The sequence below is a fragment of the Chaetodon auriga genome, chromosome 11 (assembly GCF_051107435.1).
Source record: "Chaetodon auriga isolate fChaAug3 chromosome 11, fChaAug3.hap1, whole genome shotgun sequence".
NCBI lineage: Eukaryota > Metazoa > Chordata > Actinopteri > Chaetodontiformes > Chaetodontidae > Chaetodon > Chaetodon auriga.
The window spans coordinates 9578370-9605903 of record NC_135084.1 but is presented as its reverse complement, the minus strand read 5'-3'; the positions used below and the strand labels follow the sequence as shown (position 1 = coordinate 9605903).

Below are 27534 nucleotides of genomic sequence, written 5' to 3'. Positions count from 1 at the left end.
ACAGCAAGGACTAAATACCTGGATGATGGTGTGTTACATTGAACTTGTGCACAGACAAGAAACCCTCATTTTTTCAAAGTGGGCTCTAATATAATGACTTATGCTGTATTTGCAAGTTACATTAAGCATGATTTCAATTTTCAGTTTTTATGAATTACATAGTGTATAGAACCAGTTTCCCAACTTAGCATGACGAAACAAAACAAACACTGCATCAGAATAAACAAGATAAACCTAACTTCATTTAAGGACCCACTACCAGGACCACTGCCTTGTAAGTCTGGAGATTAAAAGTAAGCATCACCAGCACTCAAAGACCCTTGAGCTGAGCCCGCAGCGCCTACCTGCAGATCCGCTCCCTGCAGTCTACAGTCCATGTACTTTTCCCACGCGTATGACAGCTCAGTCTGCTGTGGACTGGCCATGTCGTCCACACCTCCAGGTGCAACACCAGTCAGGGCGCTTAAGAAGTCAGGAATGACAAAATTCTCCCTCTGGGTTCCTTCCAATTCCGGCTGAAAGTGGCCCGGACAGAACCGGATGAAGCCCCAACTGCTCTCCTGAGTCCTTCATAGCAGATTCATGACTCACGGCGTTGCTTTACCACTTTTAAATTGTGCTTCTGCAGAGATATAGAGTGTCAAAGGTTAGCAAAAGAGAATAAGCTTGCAAAGCAACTTTCGCTTTTGCACTCCGAGATACTGACAGTCGTATATGACGCACTTGAACCTGACTTGAACCCGAAACTTCGACCGGACGAGATCCACACTTGCATTACCACAACAAAACGGACTCAGGCAATACACTCAGCTAGCTAGCTTGGTATCTGGCAGAACTTGCGTCAAAGTCTCAGGTAGATTGAAGCAACTAATTTCCGGTACGGGATTTCGTTTTCAAAATAAAAGGCATCGATGACTATCGTTGGGTTCTCCATTTTCACGCGCGCACACACACATATAGAAAAGAAGATCAAACGGTGTTACGGATAAATGCATACAATGTTTTACTTACTCCCATTATTCAAAATGTTGAGTAAGTAATGGGGTGATGACCACAATGTACCATCTCTGAACTGGGCAAAATCTTTAAATGACTGACTGAAAGTGAGTTATGATGCTTTGTTCTTCTCTGCTTTAATGTGATAACACATCATATATGGTTTAGATGTAAAGGCAAACCATCAAATCAGCTGTAATCTCAAACAGTTTACCTGAATGAGTTTAAACTATTTTCCATTAATAAATAAAAAAGTCTACATCTAAAAATATCTTTGCGTTTTTATATATCTTATGAAGACTGAACTTCACTAAAGTAATAAGCTTGAGAAAAATAATAATAATACACACACAATACCATAAATATAATTATTTTGGAGATAAATGCATTCTAGTCTTTTACAGCACAGTTTCTTACGTAAGTGTAGTGTGACATATTTATACGACTGATATCAACTGTGTACCACGAGCTACACAACTGGTTCTAATTTCTATTTTCCACTGAATGCATTCTTAACTTCCTGCTGGGAACTGAATTGCTTCTCAAACAATGTTGCAATTCATGTTTTATTTTGAAAGTTCTGCTCCATGGTTGTGGGTATTGTTCTAGCTACCTTGACCATAAGCGGCAGCAAGATAGCTCGATAATTTTAACCGTAATTATTTAGATAAATGCGATATTAGTGTCGGAGCCACTATACCTAATGTCTCTTACAACACATTTTAATTAACAAAATGCATATTCCGGTATTTAGTTATTTTGCTAACAGTAATAACGTTAGCTGTTTTGCTGGTTGTTGCATCGCATCGTAATGTGTATGGAAGCTGTCAAAACTATGTAGCAGAGAGAAACGAACACATCGTTTACAGCCTTTACCAAAACAAGCAGACGGTCCGGCTGCAGCTACATCTTTCTTACATTCATCATATCAAGCTCCGAGTGGGAATAATTCACTTTCATACATACCTTCGCGTCCCATGAATTAAAGGCAGCTAACGCTAGCCTTCGTCCAGCTGAGACTGTGATGTGATTTTGCCCTCAGCGCTGACTGCTAGTCAACCCCTCACAACGCCGCCTTTTGCCTGCCGTGACGTCAGAACCTCCCAGCCGTTAACGGCGAAGTGAGGGGTTGAAAATATATTTTAATGACGGTTAGTCACAAAAATTCATTTTTTGGGCGATATTTTTCATTTGTGTTGCCTAATTCATTTAAAGGAGACACAAATAGACGTACAGTTTCAGTGTTTGAGTCCTGTAGGTAAAGAAAAATTGAGTTTTTTTGTCATCTGACGAATCTGAATCTGCCGAACACACAGATAACACAGATGTGATTAAACATGAAAGAGGATTCGGTCTCGCATTTCGAAAAGAAGGAATCCCCAATAATAATCTGTATGTATTGGCAAAATACGAGTACGAGTCCGAGTACGAGTTTTGGCAAAATATTCCTCGCAGACAAAGTTGAGGGGCATAGAAGATTTGAAAACGTCATAAACGTTCAGCGCCGGTGACAGGCCCTCTGACTCATGTTCGGTTTCTCATTGGATAACACTCCGCTAATTCCCCAGTCAATCAAAACTCTTCGTTCAGAAGCGGCGAAGCGTTTGAAGAATCTCTGTAAATCCAACAATATAGCAAGGCAAAAGTACCAGAAATGGACTGGCACGCTGGTTGCTATTTTTTATTTTTTTGTCAGTATGTGTAACTTGCGTGCTTTAGGAAGTAAAAGGAGATGTATTAATGCTGTATATATAAACCATCACATACAAGATAAATAATGGTTATTAAAAAGCGAGTGTTGCTGCTCTGAACTCAAACTGTTAAGATTAAATGCCTTTTTTTTTGGAGTGGAGAAGGGATGTCACGTGTTTGTGTGTTAAAATTATTTGCATTTGCATTTAAAATAGAGACAAATAATTGGGTGATTAATAAGTTACTCGGTTATCATTACTGGTAAATGTGAAACTCATTTATTAATCACTGATGTCGTTTTTTTCACGGAAACATTTCGGAGGTCCACTTGTCAACAGGGAACTGAAAGTCTTTAGAATTTTTTAGTACGAGTCAGACAAAACCAGCAAGTTGATTACATCACTTTAGACTGAAGGACATTGATAAGCAGTTTTCACTTTTTTGACATTTAGTTGGCGACAATAATCAACAGACTATTTAATAATGACAATGTAGTTTCAAGTTGGGTGAAGCTCATGTATTGAATGACCTATATTCCGACTTTATCCAGAGCCCCTTAATGCACCACTGACGTGAGCAAGTGTCTCCCTTTTTGCGGCAGCGCACAGCCTGTGGGGGTGGCAGCTATTTGTTTTCTTCATCTTAACAAAGCAGAGACGTCATCCCATTGACTCACTGCATTTTAGAAATAGGCCACGTGGTAACAGCAAGCCAAATGGCCCTTTAAAGACAGGTTACAGGTAACAGGTGATTGTATATCGTGATGAGCAACATGATAGGACGGATCATTAGTCCAGTGTCCCAAGAAATTATATCCTCCCCGTGTAAAGTTTCGCCACTACGTCAAGGGCCAATTATAGAGTCAGTTATTCAGGTAAAATTGTACTTAATGACTTGCACATAAAGGATAATGTGGAGAAATCCTACATTGGTATATAATATATAACAAAGGAGATAAAAACACTATTCATTCAACACGCAATTCATGATAAAAAACAAAAAAGACCTTGCAAACATTTTCATATTCTGCATTTTTACACATAAATCTGTCTTACACAGGTCATTTTGTTCAGCCGAGCTCGTCCTCAGGTTTACTTGGGCAGCACGTACCGCAACGCAACACGAAACAGGGATTTGTACTTGACGCTATTGACCACACGATGTCGCTATTATCACACCAAAGCTACAGACACAACACACCGACATGTTAGAAAAATGTTTATTCTTCTGCAGCCCGGCATGTAAACTCATCCCACCAGCTTGTACAGACACTAGTCATACTCCACAATAACACTTCCACGAGATCTGCTAATCCGAACATGCCACAGTGTAACACAGCCCACATGAGGTAATGTCATGCATGACTGTGATGGATTTCACATTAAATTATGTATCCCTTGAGCTTTATTCTCAGATTATGTGCACTCGGGAAAAGACAATATAATAGTGTTTATATTTACAATTCTCAATGGCAGTGATTTTATTAGGGCAATGGGAAATGTAACAATGTAGATAAGCATGACACTGAGCATTAAAAAGGCACAATAAGTTCACCTCGGGTTTTCAGTGGCATTTTCAGCAGCTAGAGTTTAGTAATGCTGAGTGGCTCCTAATTTGTGGTCAAACATCCAAACAGTGTCAACTCTCAGAGAGTGTAGCCGCCTTCTTTCAGTACCCGCTGTCTCTCTCCACACAGCCCACACCCACTGCGTTGTCAGGACATTTGCAGGAGCGTCCGGTAGGGGTTGCTAAACAGAGGTGAGTACAGCCCCCGTTGTTCACAGCACAGTAGTTTTGTCCTGGTGCAAGGTAGAAAACATATACTCATATTAATGTGGGACATTCCAAGAGATTTGTTTAAACCACAAGTCACTGTAGCACGGAGCAGCAGGAAGCAGTCTCTTCACTGTTTTTTCAACAGATATATACATACTTCACTGCAACACATAGCAAACTCCAGATGTTGGAGGCCCCTCTCCCTTGGCTCCACATTCCCTGGCTTGCGTAAGGCATACAGCCTTATTTAGAAGGGAGGATGAGGCCTGGTGCTGCACAGTCATTGATTCACTTAATACTGAATACCAGCTGCAGAATTCCTCTTGTTGCTTTCAGGTCCAGGAGTGACCCTCAGAATTATTTACAGAGGGCACGGAGGTCACAAAACTGGTCTGCTAGGTCTTGGAGAGTGAAGGGAGTGGATAATAAACCAGACTCAAAGGCAGAGCGTCCAAATGTGCAAGGGTCAAGCTTTTTCGAGGAATGGCTCTACAGTGGGCTGTACATCAGATGCAAGGCTAGATGCAATACAAAAATGACTCCAGGCATGAAAAGACCTTTTTTTTTTTCTCCAACTGCTACACATGTAATAAATTCAATAAAAATTTTGAAGAACTTCAAGAGCAAACATTGTAAGGGGAATTTATGGGGAATGTGTGGCCCCGTTTCACATTCAAAACTGGCATATTTACCTGAAGGACACTGGGAATAGGCTGTGGCGATCCCATATAGCTTGGTCTGTTTCTGAGGCTGGAACTGGTCTGATTCTTTGCCAGCGTAGCGGTCCACAGCAACCACCGCATCCCTATTGTAAACACAGCCAGAGTTTAGCAATCCTGGACTATCCCAGCTTGAGAAATGTTAACGTCCTGCCTCCCTGTTTTTTTACACAGTCTGTCAAGAATGTGTAAGGGTTAGGGTAGGTTTTCTTAGCCATAACTGAGATAGTTTGTGCGCCTCCCCCACTAGCACCACCACCTCTCAACCTTCTCCAGCGAGGCAACAGGCCTGGTGAGATCAGAGGGAGGCCCCGGGCAGGTCACTCACAGACGCTGAGGCTGAGAAATTGCAAGCAGCTGCCACTTTTTAGGATGCTTCCTCAACCCACACACACAAACAGACACCCCAACCCCCACCTTGTGGTGGTTAACATACAGAATCAGCTGCGTGGGAAGAAAGCTCCACAGTCCTCATGGTGGGAGTGTCCGAGTCTGGAGGAACATCAAGGGCCTATGCTCGAAGTGTGCTTTTTGACCTCTGACCTACCCTCTCCTGCCTCTCACTTGACAGATCTTGGTTCTTACATGGCATAGTGGACCATGGATAAAGCCTGCGTTATGCCTTTATACATACAAACATAAAGCATATCAAGATTTCAAATCACTGGAACCCTAACAGTAGTTTATTTTACTTACACCTCATACATTATCATTGTACAACAAGCTAGACTTCATAATAACACAAAAAGCCAAACCTCCGCCAGTCAGTGTAGTAGATATTCTTCCCAAAAGACGTGATTCCAAAAGGGTACTGAATCCCTTCCATAACCTTTCTGCGGTCACCCCGAGCAGGATGCATGCACTCCATTTTATGTGTGCCTGCAGGCGAGAGATCACACTTATTGGTGATGACAAGGCAGACATCGTTTCATAAATGAGTCATCTGTCTGAAATGTACAGTACCTGCATCTGCCCAACAAAGCAGAGAGCTCTGAGAGTCGTAAGTCAAGCCGTTTGGCAGGCCCAGATCGTCTTTCACCAGCACCCTTCTGTTGGCTCCATCCATGTAAGACGTCTCAATCTTGGGTGCGTCGCGGTTCCAGTCGGTCCAGTATAGATTGCTGTTGTAAGGACAGGCATTGAATTACTGGTAGATTTTAACACCGTATTTATAGAACCATTAAGGTTATTCTTCTGCCAAATAATTCTTTAGCAGTAGCAGATCAAACTTGTTGCGTCTCGTGAGTAGGTGGGGTTATGTACCAGGCTATTTCTTGGCTAGATACAGTGACTGCTTAGAGTCCTTGTCACTGTGAGGCTACACGCTAACCGGCTGCTGGCTGTCGCTTCATATTAAACACGTTTAAGTGTCTCCAAAGGCAACTGGAAAGCAAGTCCAAAAAAAGCTTTCTAGCAATTGGTATCTCACTCGCAGTATGTTAAAGAGGAAGCGTAAAAGTTTTGTGGGAAACAACACGTACCCATTAGGAGGGTCAGTGATAATAGCACGTGGATTGACAAGATCGGAGTCTATGATGACACGACGCTGAGACCCGTCCAGAGAGGCCACCTCGATGCGATCCTTCACGGAGTCCGTCCAGAACACAGCTCGTCCCAGGTGGTCGATGGCGATACCCTCTGGGCTGTCCAGTTCTGTTGACAGGTTACAGTTCCTTTGCTTTATGAAAACAGCCTCGTGATTCACAACTGGCCGAAAATGAAAGAGAAGCAGCAGAGCGAAGGATAAAGGTGACCAGTAACGCTACCTGATCTAATGACTGCAATGGGCTCTCCCCCCTGGATGCTGGCCTTGCTGATTGACGGAGATGTGATTTCAGTCCAGTAGACCATTTTCTCCACGCAGTCATAGGCTACTCCAATGATTACCTTCTCCTGTGGAGGGGTCAGCAACCAACAGTCTTTGAAGTGCACTTTACTCAAACAAGAGCGGTCAGAGACAAAAACACGGAGCAGATGTGCTTTTTGACATTAACGTCTAGACATAAATCCAAACAAACAGAGCCACACACTGAGCGAGAGCAGCTCGGCCAGACTTCAGACCAGCTGCTTTGGGAATCAGTGTAACAAGAAATGTAGATTGCAATTCCGAAGATGTCGGACTGATGTTAGTAATTAGAGTGAATGTCACCATGTGCCTCCAATAAAGTACAGGCCTTGAATGCATGCAGCAGATGGGGAAATGGCTGAGCGAGAATGCAAGTATTATTGCTAACAAGGGAGCGACTTGTCTAAGAGGCTGAGCTGATGTTTTATACACAAACATACTGTCGCCTTTTCTGATTGTTTTCTCTGGTGTAATCTGAATGATCATGCATCCCATAAAGTCCTGACTCGACGCTCTGCCTGAGATGAACTTAGAGTAGCTGTCTTCTTAAACTCACATCTGCGTCGTGAAATATTTCTGCTTATTGTACAGCTACAATCTTCTGAGACCTTATCAGCATTTGTCTGTCACGAACAGACGTAATCCAGAAAGTTATTACCTTTTATGACATTATTCACAAACAGAAAAGCCTATTAACACCTCTGACAGGTTAAACAATATCACTTTGACAGTGCTTCAAACCCCCAAAATGTAGAACCAAATAAATAATAATAAATAATAATAATAAATAATAAAATGGATCACACAAATCTGCTCAAGCTGAACGCTGAAGTATTTCATGTATAACTGTCTACAACGTTAGAAATGTAACAGGAATAGATAACGTGAGCCTTCAGCTTGACTATGCTGTCATGACACGGAGAACCCCAACCCACAAATTGATGGGATTGGTTCCTTGGGTATGTGATGTGACGTGTGAAAGCTCGGCTGTCTGAAGCCGCGTTAGTGAGACTGTCATTGTTCCAAAGCGGTAATGCTCAGCCATGGCGTTGACTGCTTTTTTTCTCCACTGATATGTGTTGTAGCATATCAAAAAAAAATCCTGTGGACATGTTAGCAAGGTTAAAACCTTGATTTCAATGGAGGAGAGACTCACAGGGAGATGGAGGACAGCCTTGGCATCGTCCTTTTTCATATCATAACCTTCCAGAGGCACATGTTCTATCCTTCCACTCTGGGCAAACAACAGGTGTGTTCCTGGAGGCAGAGGGTGGACATCAGGTCGAGGGGTGGGTCCAACAGGTGGTGGCACTCCACCATGGTCGATACCTAGAGGAGACAAACAGGGAAGAATCAGGGGGGCTGCGGTGGTGGAAGCGAGCTCAATTTAGTTTAGTGTCGGAAAGGCTCTCTGGTCAACAAACAGCCCATATTTGGTCTTTTAATACACAGTGAGAGACACTGTGGTCTCTTGCTGTTAAACACATGTGGTTTACTCACACATTGGTCTGCTGCCAGGCCCAGAGCGAGTGCCGGGGATCTCCTGTCCGTTTCGGTCCACGCACCAGCACTGTCCCGTGCTGCCGTGGCACTGCATGGGTTCATAGGCACCATTCTCATCACAAGCAGGGATGTACTGTCCAACAGGAGGTCGGGGGCCACGTGGACCAATATCCGCCAGGAGACTGTCTCTGTGGGCCTGACACTGTGTTTTTGAGCTCTCTGAAGAGAATCAAGAAAAATAAGGGGCACAGTGAACACACCCTGCAGCAATGTCACAGACACCCTGCAGCAATGCCACAAACTTATTCATAAGCTAATTATCATCTCCTTTTCTCTTCTACTTTAAATTCAGCTACACAAAAACTCCCACAGCCCTCATAAGACATGACAAATTCCTATTGCTAGCCAGTAGAAAATGAAAAACAGGTTCCAGCTGGCACCAATACACTCTGGCAAGGAACTCATTTCCAAACACTCCTCTTGTCCAAATGGGTGGAATCAACAATGCTGAGAATAAAAATAATCTATTTTCCATTTTTCTATTACAAGCCTGCAACTTAATCAAAGAAAACTGTTACCGGACTTTCTAAACTCCCCTGACAGATTCCTAAAATACGCTGGCTGAATGTTACCGGACTGGGTATGAAATAATAAAAACCGATGCACTGTTTGAGCAGGATGTTGGGTTTGCTTGTCAAAAAGCGACGGCATTCCAAAAGACTTACCTGGAGAGCAGCTGAAGCCATCGCCATAGTAACCTGGCCTGCACTGGCAGGTAAATGATCCCTGGGTGTTATAGCACACAGCGTCCTGATGGCACCTGCCTGGCTGGCACTCGTCTATGTCTTCAGGCGGGAAAGAAGAGGGTGAGTGAGGACAGAGCAGAATCAGACATCAACTGGACCAATGTGTCGTGTCCTTTTATGGTCAGGGATCTCCACTATGATCCGGGTCGGCCTGTGACCAAAATTGTCCTCGGAGTGCAATGCATCAAGCAAAGGCCAGGAAAGAATGGAAAGTATGAATGAGTGCTCCTGAGGGCCAGCCAGAGAAACCCAAAAAACTACACGCCGACTCAGGACCTGCACACATGAAATGCCCGTCCGCTTTTTATATTTCACTGCGCGATCACTGCAGATGTGTTATGTAAGCAATCTCACCTCCTCCGGTCTTGAGCAGATGGCTTAACAATCATAGCCTTAAAGGTCAGACAATGGCTTTGAAATCTGGACTGCTTGTGTTAAAGGACAATCACTAGAAATACATCAAGTTACTGCCAACCTTTTTCAAAACATGTGATGATGGATTGAACCATAGCATGCAGGCAGCCATTAGTTTCTGCAGATGTTTGTTTAACTTAGTCATCATCACGATTACAGCAAAGAGGAACAATTTTCGAAACTCTTTATAATAATGACACTCGGGATTTGAAGATGAGTTTCTGACCTTTCTATTGCCAGAAGCTACTAAAATCACATAATTTCACAGTGTCCTTTGCAAAATTATTTGTTTCCCTTCCTCTTTGATCATCCTCTGATAACATTGCTCATTAATGCTGAGCTTTTTGGCATCAGACTCTCAAATCTGATTACACCAGTGTGCCACAGGTGTAATCATAGAGTTTTCCAGTATTTAGATAGAATCAATTAATAATTTGAATGAATGAAAATATTTGTATTAATTATTCATGAATAAACTTACACATCATTACATCAACCAAAAAATACATAATATGTGTGTGTGTGTGTGTGTGTGTGTGTGTGTGTGTGTGTGTGTGTGTAAATGTTACAGAAGGCAGACACATAATAAATGAACTCCAAAAACATCACACTTAAAAGCCTTTTAAAATGGCTTTTGGGATTCAATTTTTAAGTCGTCATATGAAACAGACTTGATGAAAATCTACATGGATAGCTTTTCTAAATGTATCGGTGTATGAACTGATTACGAGTAACAAAAGTCTATAATTATTCCAGTGGCACACAAACAAGGAGTCCCCGTCTGCAAATGCATCACACCTACGTATATATCTAACTATATAAAGCAAGTTTCAAGCCTATAAATGGATTTTTACACTGTAACTGCAATGAAATGAGTGAAAGCCAGTGGTTGATGGGAATAGATCTACTCTTGAGACAGTCCTGTAAGTCTGATGTTGTGATAAAGCTATGTACAAATATTAATTAGCTATAATGTACTATGAGTACTGCATTTTAGTGGATGTGAATTAGATGTCATTTTATGTTGTACTATACACCTACACACTGAAAAGAATTTATTCCTGTGATCAGCACAAACATATTTAGTGTCTCTGTGCAGTACCTTGGCAGCTTCTACCATCTCCTACGAACCCTGGCAGGCAGGAGCAGGTGTAGTACGAGTCTCTGGTGTAGATGCACTGAGCACGCTGTGGGATGTCACAGGTATGGGTGCCGTCTTCACAGGCGTTCTTCTCAGGTTGATTAACCCCTGAGGAGAAGACGACCAGGGAAATGCTGTTAATTGATTTTGGTATAGAACGATTAAAAGGAGATCCTGATACGTTAGAGCGTGTCAGAATGATAATGTCACTGCACCAGTCAGTTCAAAGCTGTAGCATTGTGTACTTATGGTTTGTAGGTTTACATGGCTTTTATCTTGCTCACCATGATCCTCTTAATATTTTAACGCATTGTATTACAGTTTATGTCTGAACCTGTACATCCCAAACACAAGGTGAGATTTCTGAAATCTGTAACCGTACTTGGCAATGCACAAACATCACTTACGAGTGCAGGTCTGCCCATCATCGGCAAACTGATATCCATCTTCACATTCACAGCGGAAGGTCCCAGGCTGGTTGTTACAGATAGCGTGGGAGCCACAGATCTGAGGATTCTCTCCGCACTCATCAATGTCTGATAAAGAGAAGAGCCAGTTATCATACGCTAATAACTCCAACATTAGGTCCAAGTTTGAGTTTGGAGCTCTGAAGTCTGAAGATTGGTCAGATCAGGATCCTTCATTATCAGATGTCGGGAGATGAGAGGAGTGCTTAATTAGATTTCTTAATTACAAATGTTTCAAGATAGCATCTGTCTGAAATACTTCCTTCCTTTTTCTAGCGTATGTGCCTCAGAGCTCTTCCTGTCTTGAATGCAAAGGACTGTTAGTTGTACAGAGCTTGAGCCTGGAATGAGGACCACAATGGACATGTTAACCAGGTCTGAGAGTATAGGAAACTTTGTTTACCATGTGGGACTCACTCTGCTAATTGGCAGCATTACCCAGTTCTCCAGGAAGGAAGGCTTTAGAGAGTCGGGCTTAATTAAATGATGGCTCTAAACAGATGCAGAAACTGTTTGATTTACTTGAAAGCAGAAAACGCAGTACATTAGTGGTGAGAATCAAGAGACCGCTGCTCCCTCTCCATTGGCACAACAAAAGGAGACATTGTTGTATTGCATCATAGTTGATTCTTACCGTAACATGTGCGGCCGTCACCTCTGAAGCCAGCAGCACACTCGCAGGCGAACTGAACTCCCTGTCCAGGCCGGCACACGGCGTTGGTGTCACAGCCGTGTCTTCCAGTGAAACATGGGTTCTCCTCAGGCTGCCCTCCTGAAAATTAACAGTTCATTTTAGACACAATGTTACTGCTATAGTATTAATTCATGTGATTCCATCAGAAACGTCTTCACTATTCATAAATGGTCCTAACTTTCAGTAAATCTGTGCTTGGTCAGGATGTTATATGTTGTATTACAGGAAGGAAGTGAGCACAGACCAAAACAGGAAGACAAAAATAACCCCATGACCTCACCGTTGACATCCCCGATCTTGTTGCTCATGGCGAACCGGATGAGTTCATTATTAGCATCGTACATGACAAACACCTGGTCCACGCTAAGCATCTGGGTCGGTTTCACGTCTCTCAAAGCCTCGCCATGCTGGCAGCTCTGGAAGGTGATGGTCTGACGCCACTGATACGTCCTGGTGTCAGTGGAGCCATCAGGCAAGCTCACTACGTAGTCTCGAGTGGAGGATGAGGTGATCACTGGATGGTACGATAGGCAGGTAAGAAGTAAGTAGCTCGTAGTTTCTCTTGACTTTGTTTCGTAAAAATGACAAAGGAAGCTGTTCAAGCTGCATCTTACAGTTGTTGCTGTACTGATAGATCTCAGAGTAAGGATCGATCTGCACAGTGGATCCACGAGGCACCTCAGGGACCCGGCCTTCCAGGGTGGTGCTCACAACTAGGTGATCGTGCTCATCGATGCCTTTGAACTCCTGCCTGATGGTCAGCTTCTCATTCCCTGGCAGAAAGGTCACCTCAGCCTGCCTTGTGAACTCCCCCCCTACAGAGAAGAGGAGGTTAACTTTGAGACCGTGGCCCTGGATGAACTTTAGTTTACTGCCTTCTGTCACAGCTGAAGTAATGTGAGGGGAATTCAGCTGGACGGAGTGAGTAATTCTGCAGCTGTATGGCAAATTGCTTGCCGCAGCATTAAAATTTCTGCACAGAGATGTACGCTTCCTGAATCTTCAATTTTGTGATTTTCTAATCAAGTGAAGCATGAAAAAATCACACAAGAAGCTGCCGGGTGCCACAGGATCAGACATTGTTAACACAGTTGTAGAAGTCTTTCCCTCACCAATAATGCTGAAGCCATTCTTGAAGCCACGCTGCTCCAGAGCAAACGCCCACCCAATCACACCACCGAGGGCCGACAGAGGCAGCAGCGAGGGCCCAAGGGTGTAAGGGATGTCACTGATGGCCACATAGGAACGGCCATCATTTACCACAACGTATGAGTGGAGATCGTTGCTGGCGAACTCCACTGGAGAAGGAGAGTTGCCCACATACACTTTTCCATGCACTTTACCATTCATCCTCTGTGGCTTTCCTGCAAAAACAAACCAAATCCATCAACTGTCTTAAGCGTGATGATATTAGTTTTAAAAAAGCTAGAGTAAGGGTAAACTGCTAAAACTATGGCACTCCTGTAACTTTTTTACTTCTGTTAGCTGGTCACGCTAGCTAATTCTTTGCCCTTAAATTAGCAATGTCAGCCACTTTGATTAGCTACACTAAGATGCAATTTTACAAAGTAGGGAAAATGTTATTAGTAAACTCTCAAATCCACAGTGGAAAGACACTGCAGCATTACTAGGCTTAGAGACTAATGCAGCATAACGGTACAGTACTAGCACTGACCTCATAGAGTATAACAGGAAACTGTCTAAAGTTGGCCATAGACACATATTTCATGTATTTTAACCAAACCCTTTGCTCTCCTTTTCCCTGACACAGTAAAATGATGACACTTTCACACACAGTTTCAATCTTGTTTCAAGATGAAAAGTGACCACTTAAAGTAACATTACCCTCTGCCACACACTGTATCCCATTGCCATAGAAGCCAGGCCTGCAGTGGCAGCAGTAACCGCTGGAGTAGTCCTGACAGTCACCAAACTGGGAGCACTTATTTCTGTTGTTCGCACATGTCCCAAGGTTGTACGAGAACACTGAAAACATGTAAAAGCACGGTAAGAACATGGCAGGACCAGCTAATTAAATGAAATTCTGCCAGCAATGATAAAAGAGACTTTAGAATTCTATGTCAAAGTACATATTTCTCACCATCCACATTTATATCTGTGTCGTCCAACACCACCACTTCTTGGTTCCCGGGCTGATGTGGCTGGTACTGAACTGTGTGGACTGTGATCTGCCCCCTTTCTGACTCATAAGGAGGGTACTCCACTTGCTGTCCATCAGTATACACTGGTCTCCTTGCCACGGAGGCCCCCTCAGGGGAACCCTGTGGTGTGGCCTCTGTGGGCAGGTCAGTGACCTCACCTGGAGCCATGTTGGTAAAATAAGGAGAAGTTCCAACCTCATACACCCATACACCCCGCAGGCCGGAGTTGGTCTCCCTATAAGGAGAGAAGACACTTTTACCGTCATTGTTCTTGAAAGATTATCCAAACAGCCGGTGAGGACATTGGTTGACTTACTCCGCTAAAGCCCTGACAGATGCCTCATCATCAGTGGTGGTACGGTAGTATGGCCCCTGACTGGAAAACAGGAAACCCCGGACCAAACCCTTACTGAAGCCTGCATGCAGGATCACACTACTGTCTTGTGCAGGCGAGGAGGAAAACTGTATCCCGTCCCTTGCATATAGGACAACAGCATACGAGGAAGTCTCCAGGGATGCAATAACCAGCTGGAAGGTGTTTCTCTGTGTGATAAAACATTAGACATGATATAAATGACGAGCTCCACATCAGATCACTGAAACAACCACGGGATGCACACCTTCTTATCAATGCCATCTCCTCTGCTTTGAGGTTCATTGGCGGCCACATCGACCCAAGTGATCACCACAGCATGGGTGGGGTTGACTTCATCATCCTCGGGGAAAGCCCTGTTGATGTGCTCGGCTGCCCGTTGCAGAACATCAGGACTGGAGTCTTGACGGAAGAAAACTTTGCCCACACCATCACTTGTGTCCAGGTCTCCTTGCAGAACAGCAATCATGCCGAATTTTGCGGGCATGTTGCCAAGATACGTCGCCTCGCTTTCTGGCTCTGCTGTGGCAACAAAACCATTGGTGTTGATCTGCAATTAAAAGCTCAAGTTAAGGTAATGGGGATGACAAGAATTGGGATGATTGTAACACCGTATGACTCTCTTTATAATAACTAGCATCACAACACATGAGGAACTGTTTCACAGCAGAGGGAAACCTAGTCCACTCTGACCCACTTTGATCTTTATTCCAAACTCATTAGACTAATGATCTGAGTCAGCTGCCATGTCCTACAAAAGCACTAACGAACAAACAAGATGCCATATAACACAGATTTTACACACTTAAGGTTTGACATGAACACATGGAGGGCTTGTAAAAGAAGAAAAGCTGGGCTCATGTCAGAAACACTCACACACACAGACACTCTGCACATGGGGCTCCTTCACTTCCTGACCAGGGGAAAACAAGCGCACTATTCCTGGCCGGGCCACACTGTTTCCTGTCCTTGCCCCTGACGAGCAGCCCCAGAGAGCCTGAGGATTGTGCACTAATCGTCATTACAGAAACTTCCTGCCAAAATTGAAGATAGAGCTGGGAAAATGATCAGTGATTCTGATCTCGCAGATGTTGTGCGGAGAGACATCTTTAAGGTTACCCGAACATACCAGGGCTTGTGGAATATGAATCACACTCATGAGGAGACAATAAAACCCCCTAATAATTAGAGAAAATGTTTTTTCTATAACCACGTCTGGCGTGAAAAGCATTGGTTTGCCTACAGGGCGCAGACAGTTCAGGGTAGAATGTCTCATAAATGAAAAACAAAAATCTTTAAGCCATCTTGGCTACAGCAGGGAAATATGTTTGTGGTGAGTGATGGAGGTAGTTAGCAGTGAGGAAACCCCCCCAAGACTGACAGTTATAATAAGGAATTAAATATCTATTCTCAACCGCAGGCCAACGTCTTAAACATAACTTTTCTCCTCTGCACATCTCCACAAACACATCTGCTCCCTGGGTGAGACTGGGCATGTGACTGTTCCATAAAGGACAAATTAAAGGAATGCTTAAAGCTGAAGCTGTCTTTTATCCTTTAATACTTCTGGTCAAAGAAATTAAAGCTGGAATCCAGAAATAGTGATCACTGCTTAAAGTATATGTCATCAAGTAACCACTACTGACTTTTCTTAAAAAAAAATACGGATACTTAGGCAAATGTTGAGTTCCTGTGGTTCAAGGGAAATGCCTTTTGTATATAATCACTCTCTGATAGCATATTATCCACATGCAGCACAATTAAAACGGACATGCAGCACTTTTCTTTGAAAAGGAGAATCGCAGGGTATAAAGGGCTGTTTGTCTGTTCAGCACAATGGTGCAGCTTTCAGCTAAATGTTGCTATTGCCTTTTTCCAAGTCATTTACAAAAGCTCCACATGGTAATTGCAAACAACAAAATTATTATTATTTATTTGCAGAGCATTTAATATGTTATCGGCAAACCTACAAGGTCACTATTGTGTGTTTAGATATGGCAGGATGTGGCCATTTTAAACGTATATTTGGTTCATAGAAGCCTCTTTTATTGGCTCCACAGCTATGTGACATACTAGACTCATGAGTAGAGATTTCGGGACGGATTGCAAAATGAGTTTCCTGGAGTACTCTGGTCTTTGTGTCAACAGTAAAATAATAACCTCGGGGGAAGCTGCAAGAATGCGTGGACACATGCATTCCACAAGATACAGCAGCCGGTCTGATAAGTAAAATCAATATTTCCAAATAGACCTGAGCCAGAGAAAAAAAAAAAGTCATACCCTGCTCCAGATATATTTTGTAACTTCCCGGCATTGTTTAAGGTTGTACTACTAACCCCTTTCCACGTTTAACTGTCTATGCGCAATTGCGCAAGATCGCTGGACAGTCCATCCTGACCAATAAATCCCACGCGTTTGTAATAAAATTACTACGATATTGTATCGAGTTATGCGTTAACTCACAAAGATGCTGTCGAAGGTGCCATCATAAAACAAAACTGGCTTGTCCAGCTCGAGTCGGTGCGTCTGGTCATTCCCTGCTTCCAGTAACTGGTCTCCTGCGCTTGGACCGAAGGGGAAAAGCTCTCCCCGCGTTATGCTCTGCGCCGACGCCACAAACCCGAGAAAACTCGCACAGAAGAGCCATCCTTGCTCCTGCCAGCCCATTGTTCGCGTTTCAGGAGCAGTTGAGCAGTCCTGTGGTTTGTCCAAACCAGGTTAGTGGAGAGTGACGCACGGGCCCCACTAAAGAAAGTTCAGTCAGAGTTTGGGAGACGTGGGGCGGAGTTGAAAGAGAGCTGCTTTCATAAAACCACCAACACTGGAGAGAGAAATGAAAGGTAGCCTCTTCTTTGCTATTCATGCTGTTCCTAAAACAAGTTCCTGAAGTGATGTACTGTTAGACAGCTGCAGTGAAGGCGTTTTGCCCACTTTGAAAAACAAAAACTTTGGCAGCAGTTAGGGTTGATCGAGGACAGAAGTGGGCGCTGAGAAGCACTGAGGTCAGTTTCACATCATATCCCTTGATTTAAACCCTGACTTGCAACTCACTGTCCAGTATTGCCAATACAGTAGAAGCAGTCACCTGTTTGGATGATAGGGCACTATAACACAGGGACCACTGTGTGGGAGGTCCAAGTGTCTCCAGAGGGACACACTGGAGCTGTATTGGCTGATTTGGACACAGGCCAAGGGGCCATCGGAGCATAGACATCAGAGCATGGACCAGTTACCAGCAACAGAGCCCATGACCGGTTTGATTGAAACATTATGTAAAGGACAATATCACAGAGCACTGTACCATACTCTAATCATTTGAGGCATATCGCTGTGGCTATCAGACTCCACTCCAGCTGGGATAATGAGGGGTATGCTGGTAATATGGCTCAACTTGGAGCGGTTTCTGCACCACTAACGGAGAGTCAGTCATCCATCCAACACTTTGGTCCACTTATCTGAGCGAAGGCTGGCCACATTACCATGACGTTTTAATGTGGGTATTCATGGTCCCCATGATTCCTAATGATTTATGGTGACCTCTGATCTTTGGTTTAGTGCTAACATCAGCCTAAAATGTCTTTTGCTAACGCTGTGGTAGATAACAAAGTATTTTGAAAGGGAAAATAAGATAACAAATGACCTCATGCCAAGATTTCCACTAGATTTGGTATAGACACCTGAATTTCCCCCAGAGAAACTAATGAAGTATTTTCCTTCCTCTTCATCTTCTTTGTCTTTTTCTTGTTGTTGTTGTTGTTGTTGTTGTTGTTGTTGTTGTTGTTGTTTTTGTACTATCATGATCCCCAGGTGATGATTAATAATGTTTTTGGTGACCCTGTGACCTTTCCCCAGGTCCACCACTAGGCCAAGATTTCATTATAAAAGTGATATCAAAGTATGGAATATGTACAATGATCCTACATTTTTCCAGTGGTGGAAAGTATATTTTACACAAGCCCTGTTCTTAAGTACAACTTTGAGATACTTTCTTTACTTGAGTATTTCCATTTATGGTATACTTTATACTTTATACTACTCCTACTCCAGTGAAAATCATGTATCTCCATATGCGTTTATTTTGAATGTGAATTTCTCTGATAAACCACAGAATTAGGTGTTCCTTTGTGGGTTGAAAAATTTCTCCCACTTCTTAAGATAAATAAACTATTTAACTCCACCCCCCTCTTGGACTATCTGGGAAATACCTTGTCACAGAACTGAAAACAGAGCTGTTTAGATGACTTTTCAGAGATACGTAGCCCTCACAGGAAAACAACACCACAAACATATGATGATCTTATTGAATTTGATGCGTTGCTGTACATTAAACTACCCAAACAGTATGAGTACTTTTACTTTTTATACCTAAAGTATACTGATATGCTGATAATACTTACATACTTTTACTTAAGTAAGGTTGTGAATGCAGGACTTTTACTTGTATTGGAGTAATTTCACATTGTGGTATAGCCACATACTTCCTCTACCACTGTATTTTCCATAATGCAACTCCAAAGTGCCTTTTCTTAGACCTTCCCCCCCTGGTTAACACCCACAGAAAAGTCCTCCCCATGAGGAGTAAACTGATCTTCATGTGAGAAACTGGTTGAGTGCCCATGTAAAGGCATAAGAATGAAAAAAAAAAATTATATATATATATAATTTTTTTTTTTTTTTTTTGAGATTTATGTGTTCAGATTTTTCTCTTATTTTTCATTTATTTGCCCTTTATAAACCGCAATGATGAAGAAAGCAGACATTGATTCATTCCAAAGGGCCACAAAACAAATAGGTTGGGAACCACTGCCGTAAAGTATGAGTCCTTCCTGCACACAAAGAGCTACCCTCTTGCACCACCCTCAGGCCAAATCTTGAGAGTCATATTTACGTAAAACCGAACAGCCAGACTGCTGTGAACTCTGAAGGGCACATTTATGCTTCCATGTTAAATCCTTGTGATTCTAATAACTCCATGGCCTTTTCTGAAGCAGCACCCTCAGGACAAACTTTTCATTTGTAGCCCCTCTACTGGCACTGCTTTAGTATGACTTTTTCTTCAACAGTAGTGTGACATAATGACCATTCAGACGTGCCCTTGCACTTTATCTTGCAGCTATACGTTCTGATAAAATACACAACACAAACAGCCACAGCTTGTTTAATTCTAATGTGTTTAAACATATTGGATTTGTCTGTATCTTAGTTAACCTCAACATTTTTCCATCTGCCACTAGCTGCTAATGTTCTTAAATGATAAAATATGTGGACATTGAGCCACAGACAAAACTTAAGGTTTTCCCCTCAATCACCATGTGAAAAGATTCTGTTTTCATTGCAGGTTCTGAACCATACACATAGTTTATATGTCTGTTGTTCCACTTACGATGCAGTCTACAAAGGCTGAAATCAGATGTCATCTTAATGCATCTGCACTGATTTTAGTACCCTGTGTTGAATGAACATTATTTCTCCCACCTTGGATCCCTCTCAGCCTCTCCGTCTGTATATACAGTTGGAAGGTGCCACCTTCTGGTCATTTTAGAAAGTTCGCGTAGCTGCTCTCTGAGTATATTCTCCACATTATGAAAAATATTGACAGTGATAAATATAAGTTTATATAGATACAGTAACTTAATTAACATTGTATATATGTATATTTTATTATTTAAAATACATCATGACTGCAGGACTTCCCAGTAGTGCTTCTGAAAGTAAAGGCAGTTCACACATTAACAGTAAATGTCTTTATACACTGTATATTATTATTATACACGCTATCGTTTGGATAACACTGTCGATTGACACTGCACTTAGATGGCGATACATATTGGGCCCTTGTTGAACTCTCAGAGGCTGATGGGATGTTTACCCTGGGGCCGGTAATGCCATTAGCTGTGACTTATTAGTGTTTGCATGAGTCTGTTTTGTCTGGCTGAGTTGCCTGGGAATCAGCAGTGGATGTTATCTGATGCGTCTGTGGCACCAAACTATAGCCTGATAATCAGACTGAAATGTCACCACTCTATTATTACTGTTTTTTTTTTTTTTATTCACAGAAAAAGCTGGAGATGTGGGTGGTTTAAAGGGCTGGAGTCAGGCTGAGGGAACTCTGGGGGGAAAAAACAAGGTATTAAATATTTTGCATCACATTTATTCTTTCATCATTTAACTACATTGTTTGCTTCTGTTTCTAAAGGCTTTGAGGTAGCTCTCTGCCATTTGGTCAAACCCTCAGCGTCCTTATAACACAAGCATAGTGTGTCTTTAACTCAAAACAGATGTGTGTGTGAAGCAAGGCATGTGATATAATTGAATCATTTTGTCCATATGACACAGCGGAGGCCACATTTTTTAACTCTTTGATAATGCGGTTATTCAAAGTGACGTTTAACAGCGAAGAGGAAGGACTGTAGCTGACAGCATCCTGTTCACCGTGGTGCCTGGGTGGTAGTGTCCCTGTGTGCAAAAAGATGAATGTGTCACAGCAGTCAAAGGTGAGCTGGAGTGACCCCCACCCTTGGCCTTTCTCATGTTCACATGCCCCTGTCCTGTGAAACAAAAAACCCACCTCTACTCACCATTACAAACTGCACCGAGGTCTGTGCACACATTAGATTTGTTTCTGCTTGGAGCAGAAAGCAAATCCTGCCACTTTGACTGGACCTGAAATGCTTTTGGTTGTAATTAAGGGGGAACTGTAATTTTACACTGAACAATCAAATCAGTCCAAGAGAACCACTCAGCCTGTGAAAACAGTCGTATAATGTCTTCCTTGGTTCTGGATGAGTCATCTTAAGTCCAAGAAAACAACTTTAAGCTTGAGACTTCAAATTTTTAATGGAAAGTCTGTGTCAAAAACTCTGGGCGTGGAGTTTGAAAGATGTCTTTCCCAGGCAGAGAGGTTTTCATTATAAAAATGCTATTGATTTGAATTTGTAGGGTCCAGTATATTTGGAGCTTGACTCCTATTTGGGACAAAAAGTCAGAATATGTTGTCCTCTGCTGCATTCATTTGACCTTTTAGCATCTTATCCAGGTTGGGTTACCAGTTGGGGAAAGCAGGCCCTTTGCTCTAGTTGCTGCTCAGGCACTACGCTGAACCTTTGACCCTCAGGAGTTGGAGTGGAAGACTTCACTTTGTGGCATTTACATTGTGGAAATTTGATTAATTAATGAATTAAAAGTCAATAAATGAATAGAGGCTAGTTTTAATTGATAAAAATACAATTTGTGTATACAAAATGATATGATCATGGATATGTTATCACTTAATTATCGCAATGAATAGGTTCTGGTTTATTTTTTTCATCTATGCATTCTTGTTTTTGTCACTATTTGATAGTTTACGGTAAAGCATGACCAGGGACACTGATTATAGGGCATGTGCCTTAAACCACGAAGCCACCTCCAAAAACCTGCAAAATGCTCATTTCTCTCTAGTTTTAATATAGTTTTTCGTATTCTTAAATGCATTTTCTTTTAATCAGCATACATTTACAGGTTTGGGAACATCGAGTTCTGTGGGGCTGAACAGGGATCCTTTATCATGACTTAGAGTTCAGCATAGCCATGACAAATGTAATGTGTAGATGCAGTATATAACATCTTCTTTCACTTGTGTCCTATTTTGTGTAAAAAATAGTTTTCTGTGTTGAATATTGATGATGAACTCATACATGTTTTTTTTTTCATACACCTTCATATAATGAAAGTAAACACATGAAACAGCTCTGAGCTGCTCTCTTGGGACCGGCGCTGCGGTGGGAAGCTCCATCACAGGGTTAAAGGTACAGTAGCGTGCGTCAGCTGATGCGTAGCGTCACGTAATGAGTGCGGGTGGCGGAAGGGGGGCGGAGGCAGGTCCTCGCGCTGAGCCGCTATAGCTGCAGCTTCCTGCGCGCTACTGCTCCTGACAAACGGCTCGCTCTCATCACTGATCATGTGCCTCGCGCTCTGCCTGCCTCTGGCTCCGCAGCAGGAAGTTAGCCTTGTTCTCTGTCCGCTGCTCTTACTTTCTCCCACCTCTTGACAGCTCCACTGACAGCCTCATTTTCTCCTTCTTTTTTTCCGCGGCTCTCACCTCCCCTCTGCCGGGCGTGAGAGCCGACAGAGACCGGCGGCGGACACCGGCAGAGGCCCATTCCGCCCCGCTCCCTCCTCTCCCGGGCTGGGAGAGCAGGTCATGGAGGCCCCTGTGAAGGAAAAGGAGCCGTCGCCGATGGACAAGTCCCTGCCTCTGCCTACCTTGAGCCCGGCCGTGCCCCCCTTCGTCACGTTGGGCCTGACGGTGGTCTACACCGTCTTCTACTCCCTCCTCTTCATCTTCGTGTACGTTCAGCTCTGGCTGGTCCTGCGGTACCGACACAAACGCTTCAGCTACCAGACGGTGTTCCTGTCCCTGTGCCTGCTGTGGTCGGCCCTGCGCACCGTGCTCTTCTCCTTCTACTTCAAGAACTTTGTCACGGCCAACACTTTGGGGCCCTTCCCCTTCTGGCTGCTCTACTGCTTTCCTGTCTGCCTCCAGTTCTTCACGCTCAGCCTCATGAACCTTTACTTTGTACAGGTGAGTTACGTGGCAGGCTTGGGACAGGCTTTCATATAGTGTTGTGACAACAGTATTTGATTCTTATTGTTATTTCACTTGGATGTTTGAGCTTCGCTGTGCAGAATGATGTGTGTGTGCAGAGGTTGACGCCTGAAGGCTGTTTTCACATCATCTGCTGGAGGGAGGAAGTTCCTCAATTTACAGCTCAGTTCAAGACAAATATGTGGGGCAGGACATCACCAGCATGGAAGCCAATTGTGGTCCAAAGTGCAACTCAAGCAAGACATTATTCATAGACTCTGGATTTCTTTGCTCTCCAATGTGATATGATAATATAAACAGCTTTGAATTATGGCTCAGGTGCACTTGCTCCAACAAATCGCACAGGGTTCATCTAAGGACTGTCCAGTAAATATAACCTGTTGCTATCAGTGTAATACACTGCCATTCAAATCAGCTACAAAGTACAATAATGCAGTGAGTCATTCCTCCGTATGCTTATGTGATCCAAATATCAAATAATAGCTTGTTTGGCCGCTACCTACAGTTTATTTTTAGCATAATCCTCTTGTGCTGCTTTGAGTCACAGTTGCAGATTGACAGCGAGGCACAAAGCATAACATCTGGCCCTGTGCTGTGTGACCGTCATCTGTCTAAAACTGTGCTTTTTTCAGCTGCGAGGTTCCTGTTTCAAAAGAATGTCTTGTTTCAAAGGGAGAGAATGCAGAAGTGAAAATGGGCTCCTGAAATAGCGTGACGCATTTTCATGATTTAAGATTTGTTTTCTTTTCACAGGTCGTTTTCAAGGCAAAGTCGAAATATGCACCAGAGCTTTTGAGATACAGGTGAGATCAGGTTTCAGATTTCAAGATTTCATTTTCCATGAAATAATGTTTTTCTAACTATTTGGCAAAAATGCATGAATTGTCTTCACTAAAGTAATCAAAAAAAGCAGCTAGAATTTGGTGTATAGCAGTTTCTGGGATTAAATATGTCTCTCGTTCGCTGACCCCCAGGCTGCCGCTGTACCTGCTCTTCCTGTTCATCAGCCTGGTGTTTTTAGTTGTGAATTTAGTATGCGCCCTGCTGGTGAGGATGTCCTCTGCAGAAGCCCACACCATTGTGCTTGTGAGGGTCGCAATCAACGACACGCTTTTTGTGCTGTGTGCCGTCTCGCTCTCCCTGTGTCTTTACAAGATCGCTAAGATGTCGCTGGCCAACATTTACCTGGAATCCAAGGTGAGAAACACCTCTGTGTCCTGAACAAGGAAACTGTAAAAGAACGGTCAGAGCATCATGATACCAGCCTTCTCATGCTCTGCTCGGTGCCACTATTGAAGCGTATGAGAGATGCACACTAACACCCAACATATCTAGGTCATAGATTTACTTTGGTCTCTATATACTATCCAAAGATGATTACAGAAATACCTTCCAGGAGTTGCAAAAGTTGCAAGTGAGGCATCCCTAGAAAATATTGAGTTTAGGGCAAATAAATATTGTAAACAAAATGTTTACTTTTATTTTGATGCAGATGCTTTGCGATGATTGACAGGGCTAATAATAGCTAACGTTATGGGGATATCGTGTTCAAATGAAACAAACACATACATTTCTCTCAGAAAATGATGCCTCATAATTATGAATGAAGCAATCTCTGTCAGGATGAAATCTGGTTCCCTGCTGTGGCTAATGTACCTGATGCCGGGTTACCATATCAAAAACTGTCGACTACATCACAGAACGTTTGCTAATGGGTTCACAGTAAATTTGGTTCAGGTATTATCACAGTTTAGCTAACTTATGAACATTAGTCTGCTGATAACCTCCATCACATATGCATAACACGTTCCTGTCTATTGCAAATCTAACATAACATGAAGCTGAGTTGCATGCAAATGAATTATTGAATTGACATCCAAATCAAAGCAAATATATCTTGAAAACACACAACAAATCAGCTAAATGGCGACACACCAAAATACCAGTGCATCCATCTAACCTGTAAAACTGGGAGGGGAGATGATGGAGTCTGGCACCAGTGTGTGTTCATGCGCCGCACAGTGACGTCACGCGTGCTTCTTTTACAGTTTCCTGCTTCTGTGTGGCACAATATGAAAAGAATATAAGTGGCTTGTGCTTTGTTTCATGGGGATTAGCTTAAGTGTCATCAAAAGGTATTGTTCGCTGCGTGAAGCACCGCTGTGAGAAGATGCTCCTCTCCACGTAATTTATGCTTTGTACATAGTGATTGTTTCCTAGCAACACAGGGTCGTTCTTATGCGTGACTGATTGTACTGTAGAGCATTCACACAGTGGAGGTACAGCACAGTATGTTATTTCACGCCTGAAGCTCAGAAGGTGTTTGAAAAAATACTATTCTTATATGATTTGAATCACATTATGTCTCATTTCATCCTAAAGGGTGGGTTTATGGTTGATATGCTGCTTCCTGACTCTGTGCTTTCTTTAAATCTGTGCAGGGGACGTCAGTGTGCCAGGTGACAGTCATAGGAGCCATCGTCATCCTCCTGTACTCGTCCAGGGCCTGCTACAACCTGGTCGTCCTGGGACTCTCAAACAAGAGTATTAACTCCTTTGACTACGACTGGTACAACGTTTCAGACCAGGTGAACCATCAGAGGTCAGACTGCTTTGAAGGAATAGCTGGACGTTTTGAGAAATGCTGCCGCACTCAGATCTGTATGGTAAATCTGAGGCTACAGCCAGCAGCCGATTAGCTTTGCTTAAACTGGAAACAGGCTCTGTCTGAGGGTAAATCTCACTAATTAACACGTTACGTCTCATTTGTTTTGACCATACAAACAGTTTTACGGGGAGTTACGTGCTGTATTAACAGTGTGTTAACCAGGCAGGCACAGCGACCTCCTGGAGTCTTGCCAGCCAACCGGCCGAGGCAGTCCATGAAAGCTTAACAGCTCCGGGCTCTAGCTTCATATTTACTGTGCAAGCATGAGAGTAGTGTCAGCAAAAAAAGCACATTTCCCAAAACGTCCCAACTATTGCTTTAAGTAACACGATGATTAATTAAGATCTTGCTTTTTCCCGCAGCAGTGATCGACTCTTCAGACCAGCTGATCAGATGTAATGTGATCTGCTGACCTACGTTTGTTCAGTTCTCAGGCTGATGCAACTCACGTGTGTCAGCTCTGTCACGAAGCCTCATGATAATGATTTCTGTCAGTTATGGCTGAAAAATGACTGTTTTCCTTTAGAAAAACAATCTTTTTTCTGTTTGTTTTTCAGGCAGATTTGCAGTCAACCCTGGGTGACGCCGGCTACATCGTCTTTGGAGTGATCTTGTTTGTGTGGGAGCTGCTCCCCACCTCCCTTGTAGTTTTCTTTTTTAGAGTTCGACAGCCAAACCAAGACAGGGTGAGCCAGCGATTACTTTGTTTTGTCTTACTCTTTGGTGAAACAGCTCATAGGTCATAGATGTATGCAACGTGTGACAAGGGGTTGCAAGTATATTTTAAGGGGCTGTGAGGCGAACAGGTTGGGAACTAAGCCATAAGCCACTTCCATATGAAATACAATCTAAAGGGATTAGAATGTAAAAAAATTACCATTTTTGTTCATGATTCTATCTTATGGTTATTGTCTCGTGTGCTGGTCCTGCAGAGTGGCTCTGGGCTTCCTGGTCACATCTTCTCCTCTAGGTCTTATTTCTTCGACAACCCACGGCGTTACGACAGCGACGATGACCTGGCGTGGAGCGTCATGCCTCAGAACATCCAAGCCAGGTAAAAACGCAATGATCGAAATCACCGAAACACTGTGCACGAAGTAGGAGTGCAGCGAGAGGTGGGCGGGGGTCAGTCGGCGTAATGTAATGGGTATTTGTTTCTCCAGTCTGGCTGCTGACGGCTACGAGTGGGGGAGCCAAAGCAGCGGCATCGGTGCCTACATTGGAGAGGACGACAGTTACCACCTCCCTCCTCCTCCAGAGGAGCTCAGCCATTACTGACTGGAGTTCACGGTGACTCCTGCTGACCTGCGGCATTGTGTTTTTATTTGTATATTTTTGCACAGTCTCTCTTAGTGACGGGCACATGGGCCTGAGCGTCGCCCTCTACTCGATACATTCAGTTTTCTATTTTGTCTAGAGAAGAAGAACTAACAGACTTTACTCTCTGCCAGTATATGAAGGTCCACTAATGGGACATTAATTTTGCACACTCCTTGTACAAAGTATGATCTAATTTTGACTGCTTGTAAACATTTTCAATGTATAGTTTATACTGAATACCGCTTAATATATTTCCTGACTTTTGTAATACGTACTGTAGTACTATTTTATGTACTGTGTTCTTTTTCATACAGATGTTGTTTATATAGGGGAGATATTCATTTAATTCATATTAAAAAGTTTAAATGCT

General features: G+C 43.1%; 3 protein-coding genes across 9 annotated transcripts in view; 1 reads left to right on the top strand and 2 right to left on the bottom strand.

The window, feature by feature from the left end:
* The window catches only part of lyst (lysosomal trafficking regulator), a 55393-nt gene extending 53380 nt beyond the window's left edge, over positions 1 to 2013 (bottom strand). For 6 of the 7 annotated variants that reach the window (XM_076742776.1, XM_076742782.1, XM_076742783.1 and 3 more), the window contains exons 1-2: positions 1963 to 2013; positions 345 to 622 (exon numbers count right to left, since the gene is read on the bottom strand). In XM_076742776.1, coding sequence (XP_076598891.1) covers positions 345 to 425 — 81 coding nt within the window. In that variant the 5' untranslated portion in view covers positions 426 to 622; positions 1963 to 2013. Of the gene's footprint in view, positions 1 to 344; positions 623 to 706; positions 780 to 1962 lie in introns of those variants that run through there. The other variant, XM_076742777.1, reaches the window with a different exon arrangement.
* Positions 2014 to 3893: 1880 nt separating this feature from the next.
* On the bottom strand, positions 3894 to 17349 carry nid1a (nidogen 1a). The gene is made up of 20 exons (XM_076743937.1): positions 17053 to 17349; positions 14837 to 15139; positions 14533 to 14759; positions 14156 to 14451; positions 13900 to 14040; positions 13167 to 13418; positions 12669 to 12869; positions 12335 to 12568; positions 11995 to 12132; positions 11301 to 11429; positions 10855 to 11001; positions 9258 to 9377; positions 8530 to 8751; positions 8186 to 8358; positions 6950 to 7076; positions 6665 to 6836; positions 6147 to 6304; positions 5939 to 6062; positions 5157 to 5269; positions 3894 to 4487 (listed from the first exon to the last, which is right to left on the bottom strand). The coding sequence occupies exons 1-20, from the start codon at positions 17254 to 17256 to the stop codon at positions 4357 to 4359; spliced, it is 3612 nt and encodes a 1203-aa protein (XP_076600052.1). The 5' UTR covers positions 17257 to 17349; the 3' UTR covers positions 3894 to 4356.
* Positions 17350 to 22447: 5098 nt separating this feature from the next.
* gpr137ba (G protein-coupled receptor 137Ba) lies at positions 22448 to 27534 on the top strand. Its single transcript, XM_076743916.1, has 7 exons — positions 22448 to 23152; positions 23930 to 23979; positions 24151 to 24373; positions 25618 to 25764; positions 26402 to 26530; positions 26777 to 26898; positions 27008 to 27534. The coding sequence occupies exons 1-7, from the start codon at positions 22772 to 22774 to the stop codon at positions 27120 to 27122; spliced, it is 1167 nt and encodes a 388-aa protein (XP_076600031.1). The 5' UTR covers positions 22448 to 22771; the 3' UTR covers positions 27123 to 27534.